This window comes from Malaya genurostris, chromosome 1 (genome assembly GCF_030247185.1).
Source record: "Malaya genurostris strain Urasoe2022 chromosome 1, Malgen_1.1, whole genome shotgun sequence".
Taxonomy (NCBI): Eukaryota; Metazoa; Arthropoda; class Insecta; order Diptera; family Culicidae; genus Malaya; species Malaya genurostris.
Genome location: NC_080570.1, coordinates 16,834,467 through 16,854,952, shown reverse-complemented (window position 1 = coordinate 16,854,952; position 20,486 = coordinate 16,834,467). Strand labels below are relative to the sequence as shown.

The window sequence follows — 20,486 nt, the reverse complement described above, 5'->3', positions numbered from 1 at the left end:
TTTTTCCGGTCCTTCGAAGTGCTGGTTCCCTAACCCTAACGAGACTGTGTTCCGTCACCCTCCTGGTATTTTTGCTTATTTTTCGGCAGCTAAGACACGAAGGAACATTTCTTCATTTGTTTTCCATTGATGGCACCCTGAGAACGGAGGGGAAAAGTTAGCAAAAGAATCACTCCGAAATTGCCTAATAAATTATCGAAACCGATTGGCGGATTGTCGAACCTGTTATTCGAACGAGTGAGTGGCAAATCGCTTGCCTGCTGTGCCTATCCGGAATTTCGCGAATGAAAGAACGCTTCGGACGAGGAAAAGATGAGCTTATTATTTATGACCGGAAAAGCGATTCGATGTTTATCGACAAGAATTATCATGTTTTGATTTTAGATTGTTCTATAGGGTGAAAATGATTCCTAATTATATTTCCCGCTAACACTTCGTTCGAATACGGTTGCTAGCAATGAACTATCAATATCAATACAGTTCATTCGAAGTTAGCTCCAAAGCACCGACCAAACATCGATCCAGGCAATAGCAAGACAAAAAAAAATACGCTGCACTCCCAAGCCATTATGGGAGTCATTTCTCTCGCCATCTGTCACTCCAGGCGAGTCCTACGACAGCCACGCGACGGTCGTTTTTCCATTGTTTCATGCTGTGCCACAGTTCCCCAGTAGCAACAAGCATCATCAGCATCAGCAGTTCTTATCACTGCTGTCGGAGCACACTACTATTTAGTAGCACCGTTGCCAGCAGGATTGAAGAACAAGAAGAACAACACCTTCTCCGGCCCTCGGGACCGACCATCCAACGGGGTCCATATCAATTAAAATGAGAAATTATTACTTGAGCTGTCAAATCAAACCGCTCACTGTGACGTTGGTTGTAATCGTTTAGTAAGCCGGGTGTCGAGGGTGGAGGAGAGGGGAGGGTTAAGGAAGATAGGAATCATTGTTTTCATTTTGGAGCGTCGATCGATTGAATCCGACACGCCTCTGAATCGATAACAGAGATGTACAGTGGGTTTGTGTACTGTGCTTAACACTCCGCTTTTCGTCCAGCTATCCAAAATCACAACACCATTGCCCATCCTTCCCATCACTCATTGCAGTAATTCCATAAACTAGCCAAAACTCTCGATAAATTACAGCAGGAGAAGTTTCTTTTACTTTCAAAAATCCTATTGCAGTACGAACTTCACAATAGATAACGAACAAAAAAAAACGATCATCGCAGACATTATTTGCTGTACGCACAGATAGGCAAATGACTAAAAACAAATCCTGACTATTTGCTGTAGTTCACGCATCGATATGAACAAGCAGCAGAAGTTTCGATGCGTGCACTACAGCAAATAGTCAGGATTTATTCTTAGTCATTTGCCTATCTGTGCGAACAGCAAACAATGTCTGCGATGATCGTTTTTTTTTTGTTCGTTGTCTACTGTGAAGTTCGTACTGCAATAAGATTTTTGAAAGTGAAAGAAATTTCTGCCCCGTTCCAAATCATATTGTATGTAAGTAATTACTCCGACGTTTCAATGCTAGACCTGGCATCATCTTCAGGAAATAATTCTGAAAATTTGTTCATCGTAAATTGGCTTCCCTTAGCCGGTCTCTTTTATCGATGAAGCAACTCGCTCTTTCATTCATATTTTAAATATTTTTTTTAATTTGAAACTACACTGAAGTCTTTTTTATGCGGGTTCACGTACCGCTAAAAAAACGCATAAAAAACCGCACAACTCTGAAAATTCGCATTAAAAAAAACCGCATAACTCTGAAACCTCGCATAAAAAAACCGCATAACTCTGAAAATTCGCATAAAAAACCGCATAACTCTGAAAATTCGCATAAAAAGTCGCATAAAAAAGACCGCATAATAAAAGACCTTATTGTATTACCAAAATTTGTTGTGGTCGATTCAAGTGTTTTGATTTATCCCCTGAAGAAGATTGGACCCCACACTGAAACGTCGGAGCGAGCAGAAAAAATTTGCTCATATTTAAAGTACGCTTCTAAGCTGAAATGGCGCCCGATGGCCATGACAAGTCAAGTCTGTTTTTATGCGGTTTTTGTTTGTATTTTGTGTTGTTTGTTTTGTGTTTTCTATGTGTCAGTTTTATGCGAATTTTTAAAGTTAGGCGAATTTTCAACTTCTAATTTAAAAATTTAAGTCCAGTTTCTGAGACGTTTTAGGCATTTCTAAAACATTTAGCGTCGAAAAAAAATTCGACGGAGACCTTTCTTAGATCCTTAGTCGATATTTTTCAACTTTTATTTTCTCGGAAACTTGATGATTCATGAATTTTTAAGACATCCGACAATAAGTTTTTGCCCTTTTTCAAAGTTTTCTTGTTCCGTATTAGAAATTCACGAAACGTTGAGATCTTGTGTTGTCTCGAAAAAAAACCATCAAATCAACTCTCTCCGAGACTCGATGTTTTATGAATTTTGAAAACATCGAAATTATGAAATTTTATTTTCCTTAGTTTTGCGGTTTTCTGTTCTTTTACTCGCATGAAAAAGACATGAGTGTACAGTCAAAACCTTGTAAGCAAAGACAAAAATAGTTTGGTTGCTGCCCTCTAGATTTGACCATGCCTGTGTTCAGTTCAAGTGGGCAACGTAGCCTATTTCGGTTGGTGTAGAGTGTATTTAAAAACAGTATCTTGAATAAAAATCCAAAAATCAAATTATTATTATTATATAATAATCCAAAAATGATGAAATTTAGAACAATTTCACTTTGCGTGGCTCTATTAGTTTAACAGTTAGACCTTCAGATTGAAGCTGTTTTTGGTATTTCGGATGTCCTAGGAGCTTTCAATTCGCTGCTCTGAAAAAACTGTTCGATAATTTTGCATGATACGCACAGGCGTCATGGTCAAAACGTATTCTGACACATACATTCAGATTGGTGACCGGGCCAAGTACAATTTGTTCAAAGGAGTAACGTTATTGGGAATAATTTTAACTTGTTTCGTCTTAAAAAAATTTGTTTGTCATAAAGTTGTTTTTCTAAGCCTTCTATTATCGAATAATGAAAAAAAAATGTTCGCGCATTATATTCTAAACGGGTTAAGTCTTACTTTGTTGCAGTCGGTTCTAGTAATTCGATTTATCTCCTGAAGAAGATTCAGACTCCGCCTTGAAACGTCGGAACAATCAAATAAAATTTGTATCCATCGAAAGCATACTTCTAAGCAGAAATGACGCCACATATAGGAATAACAAACTGTCGGGATCTTCTTAACAAAGACAGTGTTAATGCCAATATTTAGGGGTAATCTCTAACTAATTTCGTAACGCGGTAGCGCTCAAAAGTTTAAGCACCTCAAAAAAGTCTCAATGCAAATTTTGAGCTAAGTCAGATTTATGTAAGGTAAGGAGGGGCTACTTGAAATTTCCAAAATCGAAAAAAAACATGTTTGATGCAAAATGTCCTAAAATTGCCTGAAACATCGAGATCTACTATTATCTCGAAAATAAATTTTTTTAAGATAAACTCAGATTTCCCTCTCTGCTTAACCTCAACACAACGCTTTCATTTTTAGTGTTGTCCTCATCGTTCGATACAAAAAACATTCCAGAGTGTTTTTAATATGAGAATTCAAAATAGTCGTCGGGAGCTAAATCTAGCGAGTATGGTGGATTAGGTAGCAAGTCGAATTTCGAATTTATGGAATTCAGCCATTGCACAGTGGTTCAACACTGAAATTTCATGTCTTTGATTTTTTTACGGCCTAGTCTCGTAGACTCTTCATTATTGGTGTCTTTTGCAGAGTTGTAGGGGGCATTGACGCGGTCTGATGGAAATGAACGACCATGTAGACAGATAAAAAAAAAACATTTTACGGGAGGCAGATAGAGTACGAAGTTTTTGATCAGCCGTGAGAAATCGCGGCACCCACTTTGCAAACCATTTTTTCATACTCACTAACTGTCATACAGGCTAACTGTCTACTTCATTTTACAAGTTTCCATAAACGATGAAATGAGCTTTTGAAACGATTTCCGGAACAACAGCTTCAAAACCATTTTGCTCAAGGGGCACGTGTCACTGGAGCCAATTTATTCTGATTCTGATTTTGGACAACCAAAGTGTGCTGCATCAAAAGAATTTGCATGATCACAAGTAAATTAAGCATACCAGTTTATAATGAAACCTGGATATTGCATTTCAAGGCATTTTTCTGCTTGCACAGTATTATTATTCATAATAAAACAGTGCTTTTTAAAAACACGATGTTCTTTTCTCCATTGCTTCCAGTTTTCGAAAAATAGCGTCATGGAAGCCCAATAACTAACCTACTAATGAACCGAATGTCATGAAATGAATTGACCGATGACGTTCACTATGAAGAATTTTATTTTGGTGACGCCATCTATTTGTCAGATCGGGCATTTTTTTGACCGATGCGTTAAGATCAAGGAATTTATCCTAATCCCTATGCTGAAGCACTAGAAAATTTTTCTTGTTATTTTAAAACAGATTTTCTTGTTATTTTAAAACAGAAAGGAATGTCAAACGCGGTAATACCAAAACTCCTATTGGTAGAAAACAAATTCCTGTGCATATTTTTTTTTCAAAAAAATGTGGCTTGCTTTTCGCCAATCGCACGATAGAAGTAATTTTGGTGGTGACTGAGTTGAGCTCAAAACATTCCTTCCTGCAGTTACTTTTAGTCACCTGAATTTGATTTTAACAACTCAGATGCTGACACCTTCATAGGTAAAATTGCAAACAGAATGGTCTCATCACTGCTTTTCTGTACTGGAACGTTCCATACTATCAATCCATTGGTGATGCCACAATTTCTGAACGAAACAAATTCACCCTCCCTCACTGGTTTCAATTTAACAACGTTCGTTTTTGCCTGTCAAAAAAAAAACAACAAAAAACATTACTCTAACTCGCGCACGTGTGCCACCACCACCACGAGCAGCCCGAAAATGCAATTGTTTTCACTAAAATATTGCTAACCAAAAATCGACACACAAGTTGCTCGGTTTTGCCTCCAGCGCGGTGTGTTGTACACATAAACTACCGGCAAGTGCAAATCAAATTTGATGAATAAATAATCCATAATCCACTCCCAACATTGGGCCGGGCCGGGTCTGGTCTGGCCGGTGCTGACTGAATGATTGTGTGTGTTTGGCTGTGTGTTTGTGGTGAGCGCACAACGAACAAAAAAAAAAATCAAACAAAAACGCAATGCCAACAGCAACTTCATAGAAGGCTGAACTGAAACGGCTTGGAACCGTATGTTTCTTATGACTTGATTTCGGTTGATCAGCGCGTAGTCAGAAGGCACAGAACTTGCTGATGGGGAGAGACGATGCGCGCAGGGGGAGTGCGGCGTGGTTGTGTAGGTTTGGTAAAAATATATATATTGGCAATATGATTTAAATATTAGGGTTTTCTGCGCTGGATGAATGAAAGTAGAACTGGGAAGGAAGGAGGCGAGGAATTTATCGGTTTCTGTCTTAGAAGTGCAAAAAACTTTCCCGTGAAAGATTACACAAGCTCCCGGCTTCGGGATTGTTATCCAGGAGTTGGATGAGGAGTCTCAACAGCACAAAGTCAAACTAATTTGTAGCCTTACGAGGGATGGATTATTGATTGCATTTTGGCGAAAACCGTCGTGAAAATTTACCAATCCGTCATTGGAAAACAATCTGTTAAAAGTAAACGCGACGATGGGGAGCAGTGTTGCCAGCAGCGCCGTAGAATAAAGCTTACCTCGAAAAAATTGAGTCCTCGCTAGAAAGAGAAGAAAAATGGTACTTGGTTCATTTCGTGTCAGGCTCTTCATTCTCAACGTGATCCATTCAATACGATAGAACAGGATAGATGGAAGAAGAAAGAGCTTTTTTGTTTTGGTTTTAGATTAGAAGTGTTCAAACAGATTGCAAGCATTTGGTTTAGCAGAAAAAAGATGTTAGCCGAGTTCTATTCTACCAGATAGCAAATCCAACACAATCAAATACGTTAATAGAGAAGTGTCAACTAAGGCTACAGGGTAATCTGAATACTAACATGATTTTCCCTTACCCTCCCCCGAACGCAGAAATCACTCAAATCAGGTCACATCTTTCCAAAGCAAACGACATCAATTGTTAGCGCTTCCAAAATAGAAGAACTAGACCGCCCGTTCGGATCGGTCTTCCAAGCAAACCCCAGCAGCAGCAGGGAGTCGATTTAATGAGGGTCCCCTCAAATTTCCTGCCACTGTCACTGACTACGCAGAGCCAGAGTTGGCTCAGTTGGCAGGTAAAGCAGCCCATAATTGCAAACCTATTCCTGATCATCGTCCCTGTGACGGACAGCACAGCTTGGCAGGCAGCCTAGGCACAATTCATCACGGTTAGTCCAAAGACTACGGAACAACCACCGTAGCTTCCACATCCACCCGAAGCACCAGCAGTAGCAGCAGGTGATTCAGCAAAATAGGCAACTATTTTGTGTAATCTGATGCTAAAATTACAGTCAGATGGCGTAAAAACTGCTGTCGCTGTGGGTCTCTCCACTCCAGAGAGTGTGTAATAATGGTGGGAGTATTCGACACGGAAAGAATTATTTCGAAGAAAACTACCAGAGCATTAATGTGACATCTTTTGGATCCCTTAAACGAACCAAAGATTAAGCACTGAAGAATCAAAAATTGAAGAATAACGAAATCAAAAATTAAAGAACGACGAAATCAAAAAAAAATATTCGAGTAAATAACCAAAAATTGTGAGAAAAGGCTAAAAGATTAGGACTTTAAGACTCAAGACTCGAAATTTCAAACTAAAATCAATCAGGATTACGATCCTACACAAGTATCAAAAGTCACAAATCACAAGCCAAAAGTCAAAAGTCAAAAGTAAAAAATTCAAAAAGTCAAAAAGTCAAAAAATCAAAAAGTCAAAAAGTCAAAAAGTTAAAAAGTCAAAAAGTCAAAAAGTCAAAAAGTCAAAAAGTCAAAAAATCAAAAAGTCAAAAAGTCAAAAAGTCAAAAAGTCAAAAAGTCAAAAAGTCAAAAAGTCAAAAAGTCAAAAAGTCAAAAAGTCAAAAAGTCAAAAAGTCAAAAAGTCAAAAAGTCAAAAAGTCAAAAAGTCAAAAAGTCAAAAAGTCAAAAAGTCAAAAAGTCAAAAAGTCAAAAAGTCAAAAAGTCAAAAAGTCAAAAAGTCAAAAAGTCAAAAAGTCAAAAAGTCAAAAAGTCAAAAAGTCAAAAAGTCAAAAAGTCAAAAAGTCAAAAAGTCAAAAAATCAAAAAGTCAAAAAGTCAAGTCAAAAAGTCAAGTCAAAAAGTCAAATCAAAAGTCAAAAGTCAAAAGTCAAAAGTCAAAAGTCAAAAGTCAAAAGTCAAAAGTCAAAAGTCAAAAGTCAAAAGTCAAAAGTCAAAAGTCAAAAGTCAAAAGTCAAAAGTCAAAAGTCAAAAGTCAAAAGTCAAAAGTCAAAAGTCAAAAGTCAAAAGTCAAAAGTCAAAAGTCAAAAGTCAAAAGTCAAAAGTCAAAAGTCAAAAGTCAAAAGTCAAAAGTCAAAAGTCAAAAGTCAAAAGTCAAAAGTCAAAAGTCAAAAGTCAAAAGTCAAAAGTCAAAAGTCAAAAGTCAAAAGTCAAAAGTCAAAAGTCAAAAGTCAAAAGTCAAAAGTCAAAAGTCAAAAGTCAAAAGTCAAAAGTCAAAAGTCAAAAGTCAAAAGTCAAAAGTCAATAGTCAATAGTCAATAGTCAATAGTCAATAGTCAATAGTCAACAGTCAACAGTCAATAGTCAATAGTCAATAGTCAATAGTCAATAGTCAATAGTCAATAGTCAATAGTCAATAGTCAATAGTCAATAGTCAATAGTCAATAGTCAATAGTCAATAGTCAATAGTCAATAGTCAATAGTCAATAGTCAATATTTAACAGTCAACAGTCAATAGTCAATAGTCAATAGTCAATAGTCAATAGTCAATAGTCAATAGTCAATAGTCAATAGTCAATAGTCAATAGTCAATAGTCAATAGTCAATAGTCAATAGTCAATAGTCAATAGTCAATAGTCAATAGTCAATAGTCAATAGTCAATAGTCAATAGTCACGGTTAGTCCAAAGACTACGGAACAACCACCGTAGCTTCCACATCCACCCGAAGCACCAGCAGTAGCAGCAGGTGATTCAGCAAAATAGGCAACTATTTTGTGTAATCTGATGCTAAAATTACAGTCAGATGGCGTAAAAACTGCTGTCGCTGTGGGTCTCTCCACTCCAGAGAGTGTGTAATAATGGTGGGAGTATTCGACACGGAAAGAATTATTTCGAAGAAAACTACCAGAGCATTAATGTGACATCTTTTGGATCCCTTAAACGAACCAAAGATTAAGCACTGAAGAATCAAAAATTGAAGAATAACGAAATCAAAAATTAAAGAACGACGAAATCAAAAAAAAATATTCGAGTAAATAACCAAAAATTGTGAGAAAAGGCTAAAAGATTAGGACTTTAAGACTCAAGACTCGAAATTTCAAACTAAAATCAATCAGGATTACGATCCTACACAAGTATCAAAAGTCACAAATCACAAGCCAAAAGTCAAAAGTCAAAAGTAAAAAATTCAAAAAGTCAAAAAGTCAAAAAATCAAAAAGTCAAAAAGTCAAAAAGTTAAAAAGTCAAAAAGTCAAAAAGTCAAAAAGTCAAAAAGTCAAAAAATCAAAAAGTCAAAAAGTCAAAAAGTCAAAAAGTCAAAAAGTCAAAAAGTCAAAAAGTCAAAAAGTCAAAAAGTCAAAAAGTCAAAAAGTCAAAAAGTCAAAAAGTCAAAAAGTCAAAAAGTCAAAAAGTCAAAAAGTCAAAAAGTCAAAAAGTCAAAAAGTCAAAAAGTCAAAAAGTCAAAAAGTCAAAAAGTCAAAAAGTCAAAAAGTCAAAAAGTCAAAAAGTCAAAAAGTCAAAAAGTCAAAAAGTCAAAAAATCAAAAAGTCAAAAAGTCAAGTCAAAAAGTCAAGTCAAAAAGTCAAATCAAAAGTCAAAAGTCAAAAGTCAAAAGTCAAAAGTCAAAAGTCAAAAGTCAAAAGTCAAAAGTCAAAAGTCAAAAGTCAAAAGTCAAAAGTCAAAAGTCAAAAGTCAAAAGTCAAAAGTCAAAAGTCAAAAGTCAAAAGTCAAAAGTCAAAAGTCAAAAGTCAAAAGTCAAAAGTCAAAAGTCAAAAGTCAAAAGTCAAAAGTCAAAAGTCAAAAGTCAAAAGTCAAAAGTCAAAAGTCAAAAGTCAAAAGTCAAAAGTCAAAAGTCAAAAGTCAAAAGTCAAAAGTCAAAAGTCAAAAGTCAAAAGTCAAAAGTCAAAAGTCAAAAGTCAAAAGTCAATAGTCAATAGTCAATAGTCAATAGTCAATAGTCAATAGTCAATAGTCAATAGTCAATAGTCAACAGTCAACAGTCAATAGTCAATAGTCAATAGTCAATAGTCAATAGTCAATAGTCAATAGTCAATAGTCAATAGTCAATAGTCAATAGTCAATAGTCAATAGTCAATAGTCAATAGTCAATAGTCAATAGTCAATAGTCAATAGTCAATATTTAACAGTCAACAGTCAATAGTCAATAGTCAATAGTCAATAGTCAATAGTCAATAGTCAATAGTCAATAGTCAATAGTCAATAGTCAATAGTCAATAGTCAATAGTCAATAGTCAATAGTCAATAGTCAATAGTCAATAGTCAATAGTCAATAGTCAAAATAGTCAATAGTCAATAGTCAAAATAGTCAAAAATCAATAGTCAATAGTCAATAACAGCCGAAATTCAATAATCAAATAATAATAGTCATAAGTCGTAAGTCAAGTAAAATGTCAAAATTCAAGTAAAATTTCAAAAGCCAAAAGTCAAAGGTCGAATGTCAAAAGTGAAAACTGAAAGCTGAGTGCAAAATGAAAAGTAGAGAAGTAAAAAACGGAAAGCTAAAAGTGATAAGTGAAAAGTGTATAGTATAAAGTGTAAAGTGAAAAGTGAAAGGTGAAAAGGTAACATAGAACAGTAAATAGTAAAAAATGATAAAAGAAAATTGATAAATGAAAAATGAAAATAAAGTGAAATGATAATCTAAAGTAAGATGACAAAATTTCAAAATGAAAACCCAACAGAGGAAAACGAAAGACGAAATACAAAATTTTAAAGTCAATAGCTAACAGTGAATAATCATCAGCCAAGTTAAATCACAAAAGACAACATTCAAATAAACTTTAAAAAAATCAAAATTCAACTAATTAGAATAGAGAAATCAATCAAAATTTCAGAAGCCAAAAATTAAAATTTGAAACCAAATAAAACTTTAAATACTCTGCGATATGCAAATTTCCAAAACAAGTCAGATTGTAAGTATACTGAAAAAAGACAAGATTGTATACATTGTCAAAATACTCCAAATAATTTAAATTGGTTGAAATATCTCTAAAGTTTATCTAAACTGTCAATATTTTCGAAATCCTCAAAGTTCGAAAGGTTATAAAATTATCACATTTCTTCAAACTCCTAGTTTTGTTAAAACTTTTAAAACTGTCAAAATTGGCGAAAGCGCCAAAATTGTAAGCAGTTGAATAAAAAAAATTGTGATAATTGCGGAACTTGTGCGAAATAATTAGAGAAGTGAAAAACCGAAAAAAGTGTAAAAAATTGTCAATAATCGAGGTAATTGGAAAAAATTGTCGAAATTGGGATACAATTTGACAAAATTGTTAAAACAAAGTAAATTTAGAAAAATAAAACTTTAGAAATTCTCAAAATTTTCTATGTTATCAAAATTTTAAAACTTGCAAAAATCGTGAGAATTACGAAAATTGTTGAAATCCAACAAATAGATAAAATACATGTTTTTTTTAATCTCATATTTGGAATATTTATTCAAATTGTCTGCAAATAGTCTTAAAATTAATTTAAATCAATATTTTCAAAATTCTTGATTTTTTAAATTATGAAAATCGTTACTATCTAAAATATTCCTATATTTACAAAATTTTCTGAGAATTTTTAAAACACAGAAGTTTCGAAAAATAAATTCTAAAAAAAATCCCAGTGAATTTTTCGAAGTTTGTAAGATAGACGAATTTTTTTCAAGTAAGTTGTCAAACTTGTTAAAACTTCAAAAGTTGTTACATTCAAATTGTTCAAAACTCTCCAAATTTTCAAAATTTTCTATATTATCATGATTGTAAGACTAGCAAAAATCGTAAAAATTGTGAAAATTGCGTGTCTTTTCTTAAATTCTCATATTTGGAAAATTCATTAAATCAATATCGTTATAATTCTTGAGTTGTGAAATTATGAGAAACGTTAATATCTCAAATATTTCTATATTAACAATATTCTTATAATCCTGCAAATAGTATAAACTCTGAAAACTTTTAATACACAGTGAAAAGTTTGGAAAAACAGATTATAGAGAACTGTCCGATATTCGTAAGATACACGAATTTTCCCCAAGTATTCTAAAAATTCATAGGGTCAGAATTCGTAAAATCGTCGAAAAAATTGTTTTTTTTTTATTTTTTGTTAAATTTTGATAATTTGGTTCAATTTGATTATTAAAATTATCAAATTTGACTTTCTGGAAAAAAACGTTGATAAGAAAATTTTCTCTGAAAATTTTTGTGAAATGAAATTTTTCATCAAATAATGCCATTCTTTGACAAATAAACATATTCAAATGAAACTTTCACAAATCGTATATAATACGATAAACTTAAACTTATTGTATAAATGTTACAAAACTTGAATAAGTTATTAAAATATTGTTTTTGGGTGATTTTACGAATTCTGAACCCATAATTTCTGTATTCTCAAAATTTTTAAAATTCCCCAAACTGGTAAAATTTTCCAAATTTTCAGAATACTCGAGATTATTGAAATACTACAAAAATTTACGAACGCCAAATTCTCGATTTTCAAAATTCTCAATTTTTACGATTTTTAAAAATTCGGTAGGATCACAATATTCCCGAAAAATCCTGGCAAAAATCCTCGAAATAAAAAAAAAATTTAAACTTTTTTTTAAATTTCAAGATTGGTAAAATTTCTTAATTCTAAAAAGATTAAAAATTTTCGCAACTCTCAAAATTCTCCAGATTCTTAAATTCTCGTAATTAAAGAAATATTGGGCATTTTCCAAGATTTTAAAATTATCAAAATTGGTTTAAATTGATTCCAAATCACTATTCTTTACGTTTCGTCTTCGACTCGTCATTGCAGAGCAGTTCAAATCGAACTGCTTAGTGCAAAATTAAACAGTTCAATATGTATATTGCACCGAAGCCCAATGTCTTTCCTGACGTCACGAAGGAAACGAATTTCAGATGTTCAAATTCTTAAAGATCAATAATTTCGAAATCCTCCAAACTACCAAAATCATCAACATTCCTAATTTTCTCGAAAATTCTTGTCATATTTGTTTCGTGTTTTCTCCATAGTGTCGCATGTATTATTTTCAGATTTGTTTCTATTTTTATAGAAATTTCAACGTTTCGGTGATACACGACGGCTTCCTTAGGGAGACTTGTCCACTGAAAATGGAACTAAACATCACTCTAATGTGGATCAATGAAAAAATTTATGTTATTTTTACTTTCATTCAGTGATTGATTCGTAAGAATAAATTTCTGCGGAACATAATTCCCTCCGTTCATCACCACTCTGCGGGTTGGCTATCGCGTAACGAGGCTACAGCAGTACAGCAGCATAAGTCTGATATAAAAAGAAGGACCAGGAACCTAGCATTCGAGCCGTTTATGGTGACTACAACGACAACGACGACGACGATGATGATGACAAAACTGATTTTGATTTGATGCAATATAGACATTTCACTACTTTGTCCACCGGTGAGAGCACAGACCAGAACCTTCACCATGTGAGGTGTGTGTGTTTGTGCTTGTACTTGTTCATGTGTGCGAGCGTGTGCATGTGAACCCAATCAAATCAATCGAATCCGACCCGTATTGAATTGATGGTCCTTTTGGGCGATAGAGCCTCCCCCCACCCCGGTGGTTGGTGGTGGCCCGGTACCACATCCTTTCATTTTCCATCCGATGGGAAAGAGCGGATCGGTTTTCTCGTGTCCAGCACAAAACCAACGACGACGGGTTCGACTTTCAGGTGCTTTTACGCCTAATCATTATCATTTTGTTCTGTAGCCAACCAGCATCATTTACCCGGTGCCATCCTGCGAAGAGCTCTAATTGTGAAAACTGCATCCCGAAATCCCAGTGCGTTTCCATCCCATCTCGGGCTCCGGCGGTGACACACACGGGCGAGATTGGTACGATCGCGTATTTGAACTGAAAGCGATTTCGTAGCAAATATTACCGCCCGTTACGATTGTTACATGCTCTATTAGCTATCAATTCCACCAATCTGGGTTTATCTCTCGTGCTCGAGTCGGTGCGCGCAGCACACGAGGATATACGCAGGAAGTCAATTTTCCCCCCATTTGAAAATAATTATTTCGCGTCCCGAAATCCAATGCGGGTCGGTCTGCCTGCACTGCCTGCTCGGTTCTGCTCACGGATGAAAGGATTTTCATTCAATGGGCGAATTGTCATGCCGCCGGTTGTGCGGTAATCCGGTTCTAATGGTTACTGCCGCCTCCATTAGTTAATGGGATAACTACTGAGGTGAACTACTGGATGAATGATCGGCCGAGATCAATCGTAATTAGAATAGGACCGGGTGAATCGGTTTACCGGAACCAGCGGCAATTGTAATACGACGAGATGCGGGAGCAGTTTTGGAACAGATGGACAGAAATGATTGTTGACTGGAAGTGCACCAACAGATAACTCAAAAGTGTTAACCAGTTACTATTTCATGCCTCTCGTCGTGCGTTGATTGGTCCATAGAACGAAGGCCACTGGATCCAATCACCTTTTGCGAGAGTTCTACTTTTCCACCTTTTTTAAGCTTCCGCTTCATTACTGTCCAAAATCTCTCGATGACTTCCCGGCTGTAGTGGCAACTCACCAAATCTAGCTAAAACTTCACGGGACCGTTATGGGATTTAATGAAAGGAAATATGCGATTTTTGAGGTATTCTTTCTTGTACAGTTTCGAGTCCATCGTCGTACCCGACACGAACACTTTGGTTTTTGCTCTGCAGCTGCATAACCCTTGCTAAAACATCAGTTTTTTTTCTGAGAAAATTCATCCATAAAAGCAAACTTAAACTTCGCAGGAACATCGCCTCGTGCCGGCGCCATGTAGAATTTTTGGCTTTGATTTGCGAAACACTTTGACCTTACACCGACGACACAAGCCGAAACTTTTTTCGTCCGAGACGTCAGTCCAGACATTACATTCCACAGTAATACGAAAATGTTTTGCAAGTAGTATTAACTTTACATCTGCCTAGCGGTTTTTGTTGAGCCGTAAGGTCGCTACATAAACTGCTACGCACTGATGAGCCAAAGAAGAAACGTAAAATCAAATGAAAATAGATATAAATATAACCAAATGAAAATAGATATAGATATAACCTTGCATAAATTTAGGGGTAATTATTTTTAAAATAAGATAACCCTTGTAAACGAAAAGAACATTACACTGAAGTCTTTTTTATGCGAATTGGCGTACCGCATAACTTTGAAAATTCGCATAAAAAAAGTCGCGTAAAAAACCGCATAAAAAAAGACCTCAGTGTATAATAGATTCGCTAGTAGATAGGATTGAAGTATTTTTCGGGAATCTCGATATATAAATAGGAAATATCAGTGACGTCTCGTGACAAAATTTATGCGTTGTGCACTGCTTATATGGTATGATATCAGAACCGTTTCGACGTTGCAACTGGGATAGCAATTTGTTTTCAACTGCCATAAGCATAAACCACTGAAGCCTCTCCTGCCTACAATTCTCACAGAGCCAATTTGACCAGTTGTGCAGTACACGAGGTGCACATGAGGATGTGAGTGTAAGTGGGAAATATTTATTAAAAAATAGCATAAAACTTTTTGCTAGTCATCTAGCGGTTTTGGACTACACGTAGGTTAGGTTTACGAGTGCACCCAGACTGTTTTTAATTTTTTTATACATATGGTTGAAAATAAATCATTGAGGAAAAACTCTCCTCCCGGAAAATCGAATCCAGTTAACAACACTCTCAACCAAAAATTGAATCTCACAGGTGACCTAATCCCTCATGCAATGCAATTCATAGAGACCTAAGTAGTTGAATGACGGATAATTTCACTTGTAATTACTTAATATTGGGTAAGAATGAATTTTACTGGTTTCGAATGAAATTGGCATTCGGCTAGCAAGTGAGACAGTATGAATTTATATGCATTTACCGCTAGCCTGGATGTGTGCTTCTGTGGTTCAGTCGATTAACGGATGTACTTTGTGATCCGATGATGGTCTCGGTTCAAGTCGCGGCGGTCGTGAGTATTTTTTTTTATTTCAATGAATTTTATGTCATGGAATTTAGCAATCATACATAATATTACATGTTCTTGCACGAAAATTTGCGTGAACTACGATGCTCCACTTATATGCATCTCATAAGATCTAAAATCATAGGATTTTATATCCGATATTCTTTTAGAGTCGAATTTTAGGGACACAGAAGAAATGTCCGATGTCCAACCAGCAACTGGCACCATTAAAGAAGGTGATAAGCGATTATAAATACACTCTCCTACTCAATGCTTGATCGAAAAATAGGTATAAAGCGAGAAGACTAGTGTTTGATGTTTGGATGTAAAGTATCGGTCGGATGGCGGCCAGAATGTAGACCATGTTCGATGTACGTTCTACGTTCTACTATGTCTGACTGACATTTTAGAGTGAATAAAACAATATTCAGAGTGGCGAAATCATAGCGCGTATGCACGGAATGTATAAGAACGCAGGTTCGAGTCCTGTCTCTGAGCGTATTTTTTTTCCAAAAAATCTGTTAGTTTTTCATTTGGCTTCTCCAAATATGTTTCCACTCAGTCATTGCAAAAACTGAACAATCTATATCTTCAATTTCAAAGCATTTCGTACGGCGCTTCCTTCGTTCCTTGCCAATACCGTAATCAGTGAACCGAACACAATACTGTCATTGCCATTGCTTCGACCATGTTATGTTGTGGTAAATACAAACCGATGGTTTGATTCAATGATCGATGTCCTCAGAAGAAATTGCATGCTGTGATTGTGATGAAAAATATAAATTCAATTACTGACAGAAAAAATTCACATCCAACAGAATCAAACTTAAAATTTAACAAAACCGTTCCGCTCTTCTGAAACATCATTTCTTTCTAATGTATCTGTTAGTAAATAAACGATAGGTACATCCGTCATGTCATACCATTTTTTTTAAATGTGGCATGTTTACGATTTGAATGCGTTGATCAGCAAATAAATCAAATGATAGTAGCATGATGAACTCTCCGCGGGCTTTTAGCAAGCTCTATTTCCAAACAGCCCAACTAGTTTATCTTTTATGAGAAACCCTTATGCAGCAATTGATCTGGATATAGAAGATAAATGTAAATTTTGTAGTGAACGGATTACTCAAACCGACTTTGATTCAGATCATCTACCAATAATATTCAGGATTTCAAATAAAGCAATCATTAATACAATTAGTTCTACATTCTACCACCGTATACTACTATACTAATCGGTTAGGATACAGATCTCATTCCGGAAGCAATCTAAACCATGAAATTGTTTCCGAAAAATCGGCTAAAATCGTTACAGCAACAAATTATTTAAATCATTACATGATTGAAGTTAGGAGTCTATCAATTCCACAAGCTCAAACTAAATTTGATTTTTCCGTCATCAACTGCTCTTCGTCGAAATCAATATCAACATTCCTGTGATTCTACTATGGAATCCATAGTTGAGCACCTTTCAAAAGAAAATTACACAGCGATTCACTGATCAAGTCAACCTATATTCTAAACCTTTTTGAGGTTCTTTACAAGTCCTCAGAAAACAGTTTCAGCTCTCGCAGAAAGAAATCAAATACTCCCCCCGCAAACGGTAGTTGAGGTTTAAGTCGATAACTTTTTTAATTTTGTGAAATCAATATCTCACACAAATATGAGCATAAAACACAGATACTGTCTAAGGATGACATTAGTGAGACTAATTATGTTATAAGAAAAATCACTAGCAAACTTAAAAAATATGAAGGAAGACTTAAAAACATCCTCAGAATTCTTAATGAAATTATTGAACATTTTTCCGATGAAACTTTGCCATCAATTTTGCAAGTGATTCGTAAACTTTTTCTCAAACTAAATAAATTATTGTTATTCATATTTGGGTTAGTAATATTTGTCCCAGTTTGGCACTAAAATACCCGGCTTTACTCCGATTTAGCTCGATAAAACCAAATTCTCGACTTTTGCCGATTTTCTTCATTTTCAACAAGAGTGTTGGTTTCAAGATTTAGTCCAATTTCTTATCACTAATAAATTTCTGCAATGCAAAAAAAAAAACGATGGTAATCGCATGGGCGCATGAAAGCTTTCCACTATAGACGTGTGTAGCCTAACGTTGTCGTGATGGAACATGACACCTTTTCTAACCTGACTACGTTTGAACGTTTCTGGTCTGTTGCTCGCTTTCCAAGGTTGATGACAGAAGGGGAACTTAATTTCGTGTGCCACATGAGCCAATTTGTTCTGGTTCCAAAACATGCGAGAGCAGCTTATAATAAATGATTACTTTCCCTTCCCTCCAAATACTTAACAGAATCGTCGTATGGGATCCACTTCACAAAACTATGGATATCAGTTTATCCAACCTACTTGTCTTGTGTTTACAGTATTTATATTACGTTCGTAGCATCTTTAGTGCTTCATTATTTAAAGTATGAAGGGTGATTCTAATGTTTACACACTAAAAAAATTTAATCATACATTTGATGCAACTCATTAAGACGTATTTTGTTAAATAACGAAAAATTTCATATGTCATGACTTAATGTTAGATGAGACTAAATTTTACTGGTTCCGAATGTAATTTCGACTCGGCTAGCAAGTGGAACTGCATGAATTTATATGCACCACTCACCCCAGCCAAGCAAACAGAAGTGTGCTTCTGTGGCCCAATCGATTAACGGACGTACTTTGTGATCCAACGATGCTCGGTTCAAGTCACCGCTCTCACTAGTAGTATTTATTTTTTTTTTTTTTGGTAAATTTTAATGAATTTCATCTACGAGGTTCAATTTATGTGCATCTTATAAAATGTAAAATATTAAAGATTTTTTTCGAAATTTATAGGATATTTTCGTTATTTGTGTCATTTCGAACTCATGCAAGTATGTGTCCTAATTCAATAATATTACTGCCGTTTCGATTCTTGCCTTTTTCTTTAGAAAGGATAAACAAATATTGGAAAAATGAATGAATGAATCAATTTCAGCTTTTTTGGGCTCGTTTCAAAACTTCTGTTCAGACACTGATCAAGTTCCAATGGCTGACTATTCCAATGTGGTATAAAGTGATGAACATGAACTTAGCGAGACACCTCTGGCCGATGATAACGCAAATAGGTGAAAAATTTGTTGCTAATTAGTTACGGTAATTTTGAGTTTGTTTCTCATTTTTTTTTGAGTACTTCGCTAAGTTTATATGAAGTTAGCGAAGCCCCCCTTCCAAATATGCTTCAAAACAAATCGAAGCCCAGTGAATAATTTGTTGCTAAATCGTTGCTAATTAGTCACGATTTTTCTTAAATTTTTAGGTCACTTTTTTAAATTTTTTGAGAAATTCGCTACGTTCATATGAAGTTAGCGAAGCCCCCCTTCCAAATATACTTCAAAACATATCGAAGCCATGTGAATAATTTGTTGCTAATTTGTTGCTAATTAGTTACGATATTTTTAAATTTTAGCTCCCTTTTTAAATTTTTTGAGAACTTCGCTAAGTTTATATGAAGTTAGCGAAGCCTCCCTTCCAAATATGCTTCAAAATCGAAGTCGAGTGAATAATTTGTTGGTAATTAGTTGCTAATTAGTTACGATAATTTAGAATTTTTAGCTCTTTTTTAAATTTTTTGAGAACTTTGCTAAGTTCATATGAAGTTAGCGAAGCCCCCCTTCCAAATATGCTACAAAACAAATCAAAGCCCAATGAATAATTTTTTGCTAATTAATTACGGTAATTTTGAATTTGTTTTGAAGCATACTTGGAAGGGGGGCTTCGCTAACTTTATATGAACTTAGAGAAGTACTTTAAAAAAAGAATAAAAATTGAGCTACAAATTCCAAATTATCGTCACTAATTAGTAACAAAATATTCATCATCGGCGAGAGGTGCCTCCCTAAGTTTATGTTCAAAGCCCAGTGAATAATTTTTTACTAATTAGTTACGAAAATTTTAAATTTTTAGCTCATTTTTTTAAATTTTTTGAGAAATTTCCTAAGTTTATATGAAGTTAGCGTAGCCCCCCTTCCAAATATGCTTTAAAACAAATCGAAACCCAGTGAATAATTTGTTGCTAAATCGTTGCTAATTAGTTACGAAAATTTTGAGTTTTTAGCTCACTTTATTTTAATTTTTTGAGAACTTCGCTAATTTTATATGAAGTAAGCGAAGCCCCAAATATGCTTCAAAACAAATCGAAGCCCAGTGAATAATTTGTTGCTAATTAGTTACGATAATTTTGAATTTTTAGCTCACTTTTTTTTTATTTTTTGAGAGCTTCACTAAGTTCGTATGAAGTTAGCGAAGCCCCCCTTCCAAATATACTACAAAACAAATCAAAGCCCAGTGAATAATTTGTAGCTAATTAGTTACGATAATTTTGAATTTTTAGCTTACTTTTTTTTATTTTTTAAGAACTTCGCCAAGTTAATATGAAGTTAGCAAAGCCCCCCTTCCAAATATGCTACAAAACAAATAAAAAACCAATGAATAAATTTTTGCTAGTTAGTTACGAAAATTTTAAATTTTTAGCTCATTTTTTTAAATTTTTTGAGAAATTTGCTAAGTTTATATAAAGTTAGCGAAGCCCCCCTTCCAAATATGCTTTAAAACAAATCCAAGCTCAGTGAATACTTTGTTGCTAAATCGTTGCTAATTAGTTACGATAATTTTGAATTTTTAGCTCACTTTTTTTTAATTTTTTAAGAACTTCGCCAAGATAATATGAAGTTAGCGAAGCCCCCCTTCCAAATATACTTCAAAACAAATCGAAGCCCAGTGAATAATTTGTTGCTATTTAGTGACAATAATTTTGAATTTTTAGCACATTTTTAAATTTTTTTTTAAAACTTCGCTACGTTCATACAAAGCTAGCGAAGCCCCCTTTCAAAACATGCTTCGAAACAAATCGAAGCCCAGTGAATAATTTGTTGCTAAGTAGTTACGGTAGTTTTGAATTTTTTTTGAAGCATACTTGGAGGGGGGGCTTCGCTAACTTCATATGAACTTAGTGAAGAATTCAAAAAAAAATCGAGCTACAAATTCAAACGAGTCTAATATAGTTGAAATCTGTTCAGTCATCTCCTACAAAAATTGAGCAGTTCGGTAAGTTCAT

At 34.7% G+C, this 20,486-nt stretch overlaps 1 protein-coding gene across 6 annotated transcripts in view; it reads right to left on the bottom strand.

Annotated features, from left to right (window-relative positions):
• Nucleotides 1-20,486, bottom strand: part of LOC131433671 (polypyrimidine tract-binding protein 2) — a 728,003-nt gene that overhangs the window by 393,971 nt on the left and 313,546 nt on the right. For 4 of the 6 annotated variants that reach the window (XM_058600233.1, XM_058600249.1, XM_058600240.1 and 1 more), the window contains one exon: nt 5,743-5,763. The exons of the other annotated variants lie outside the window; for them this stretch is intronic. In XM_058600233.1, the coding sequence (XP_058456216.1) occupies nt 5,743-5,763 (21 nt within the window). The remainder of the gene's footprint in view (nt 1-5,742; nt 5,764-20,486) is intronic. 6 annotated transcript variants of the gene reach the window in all.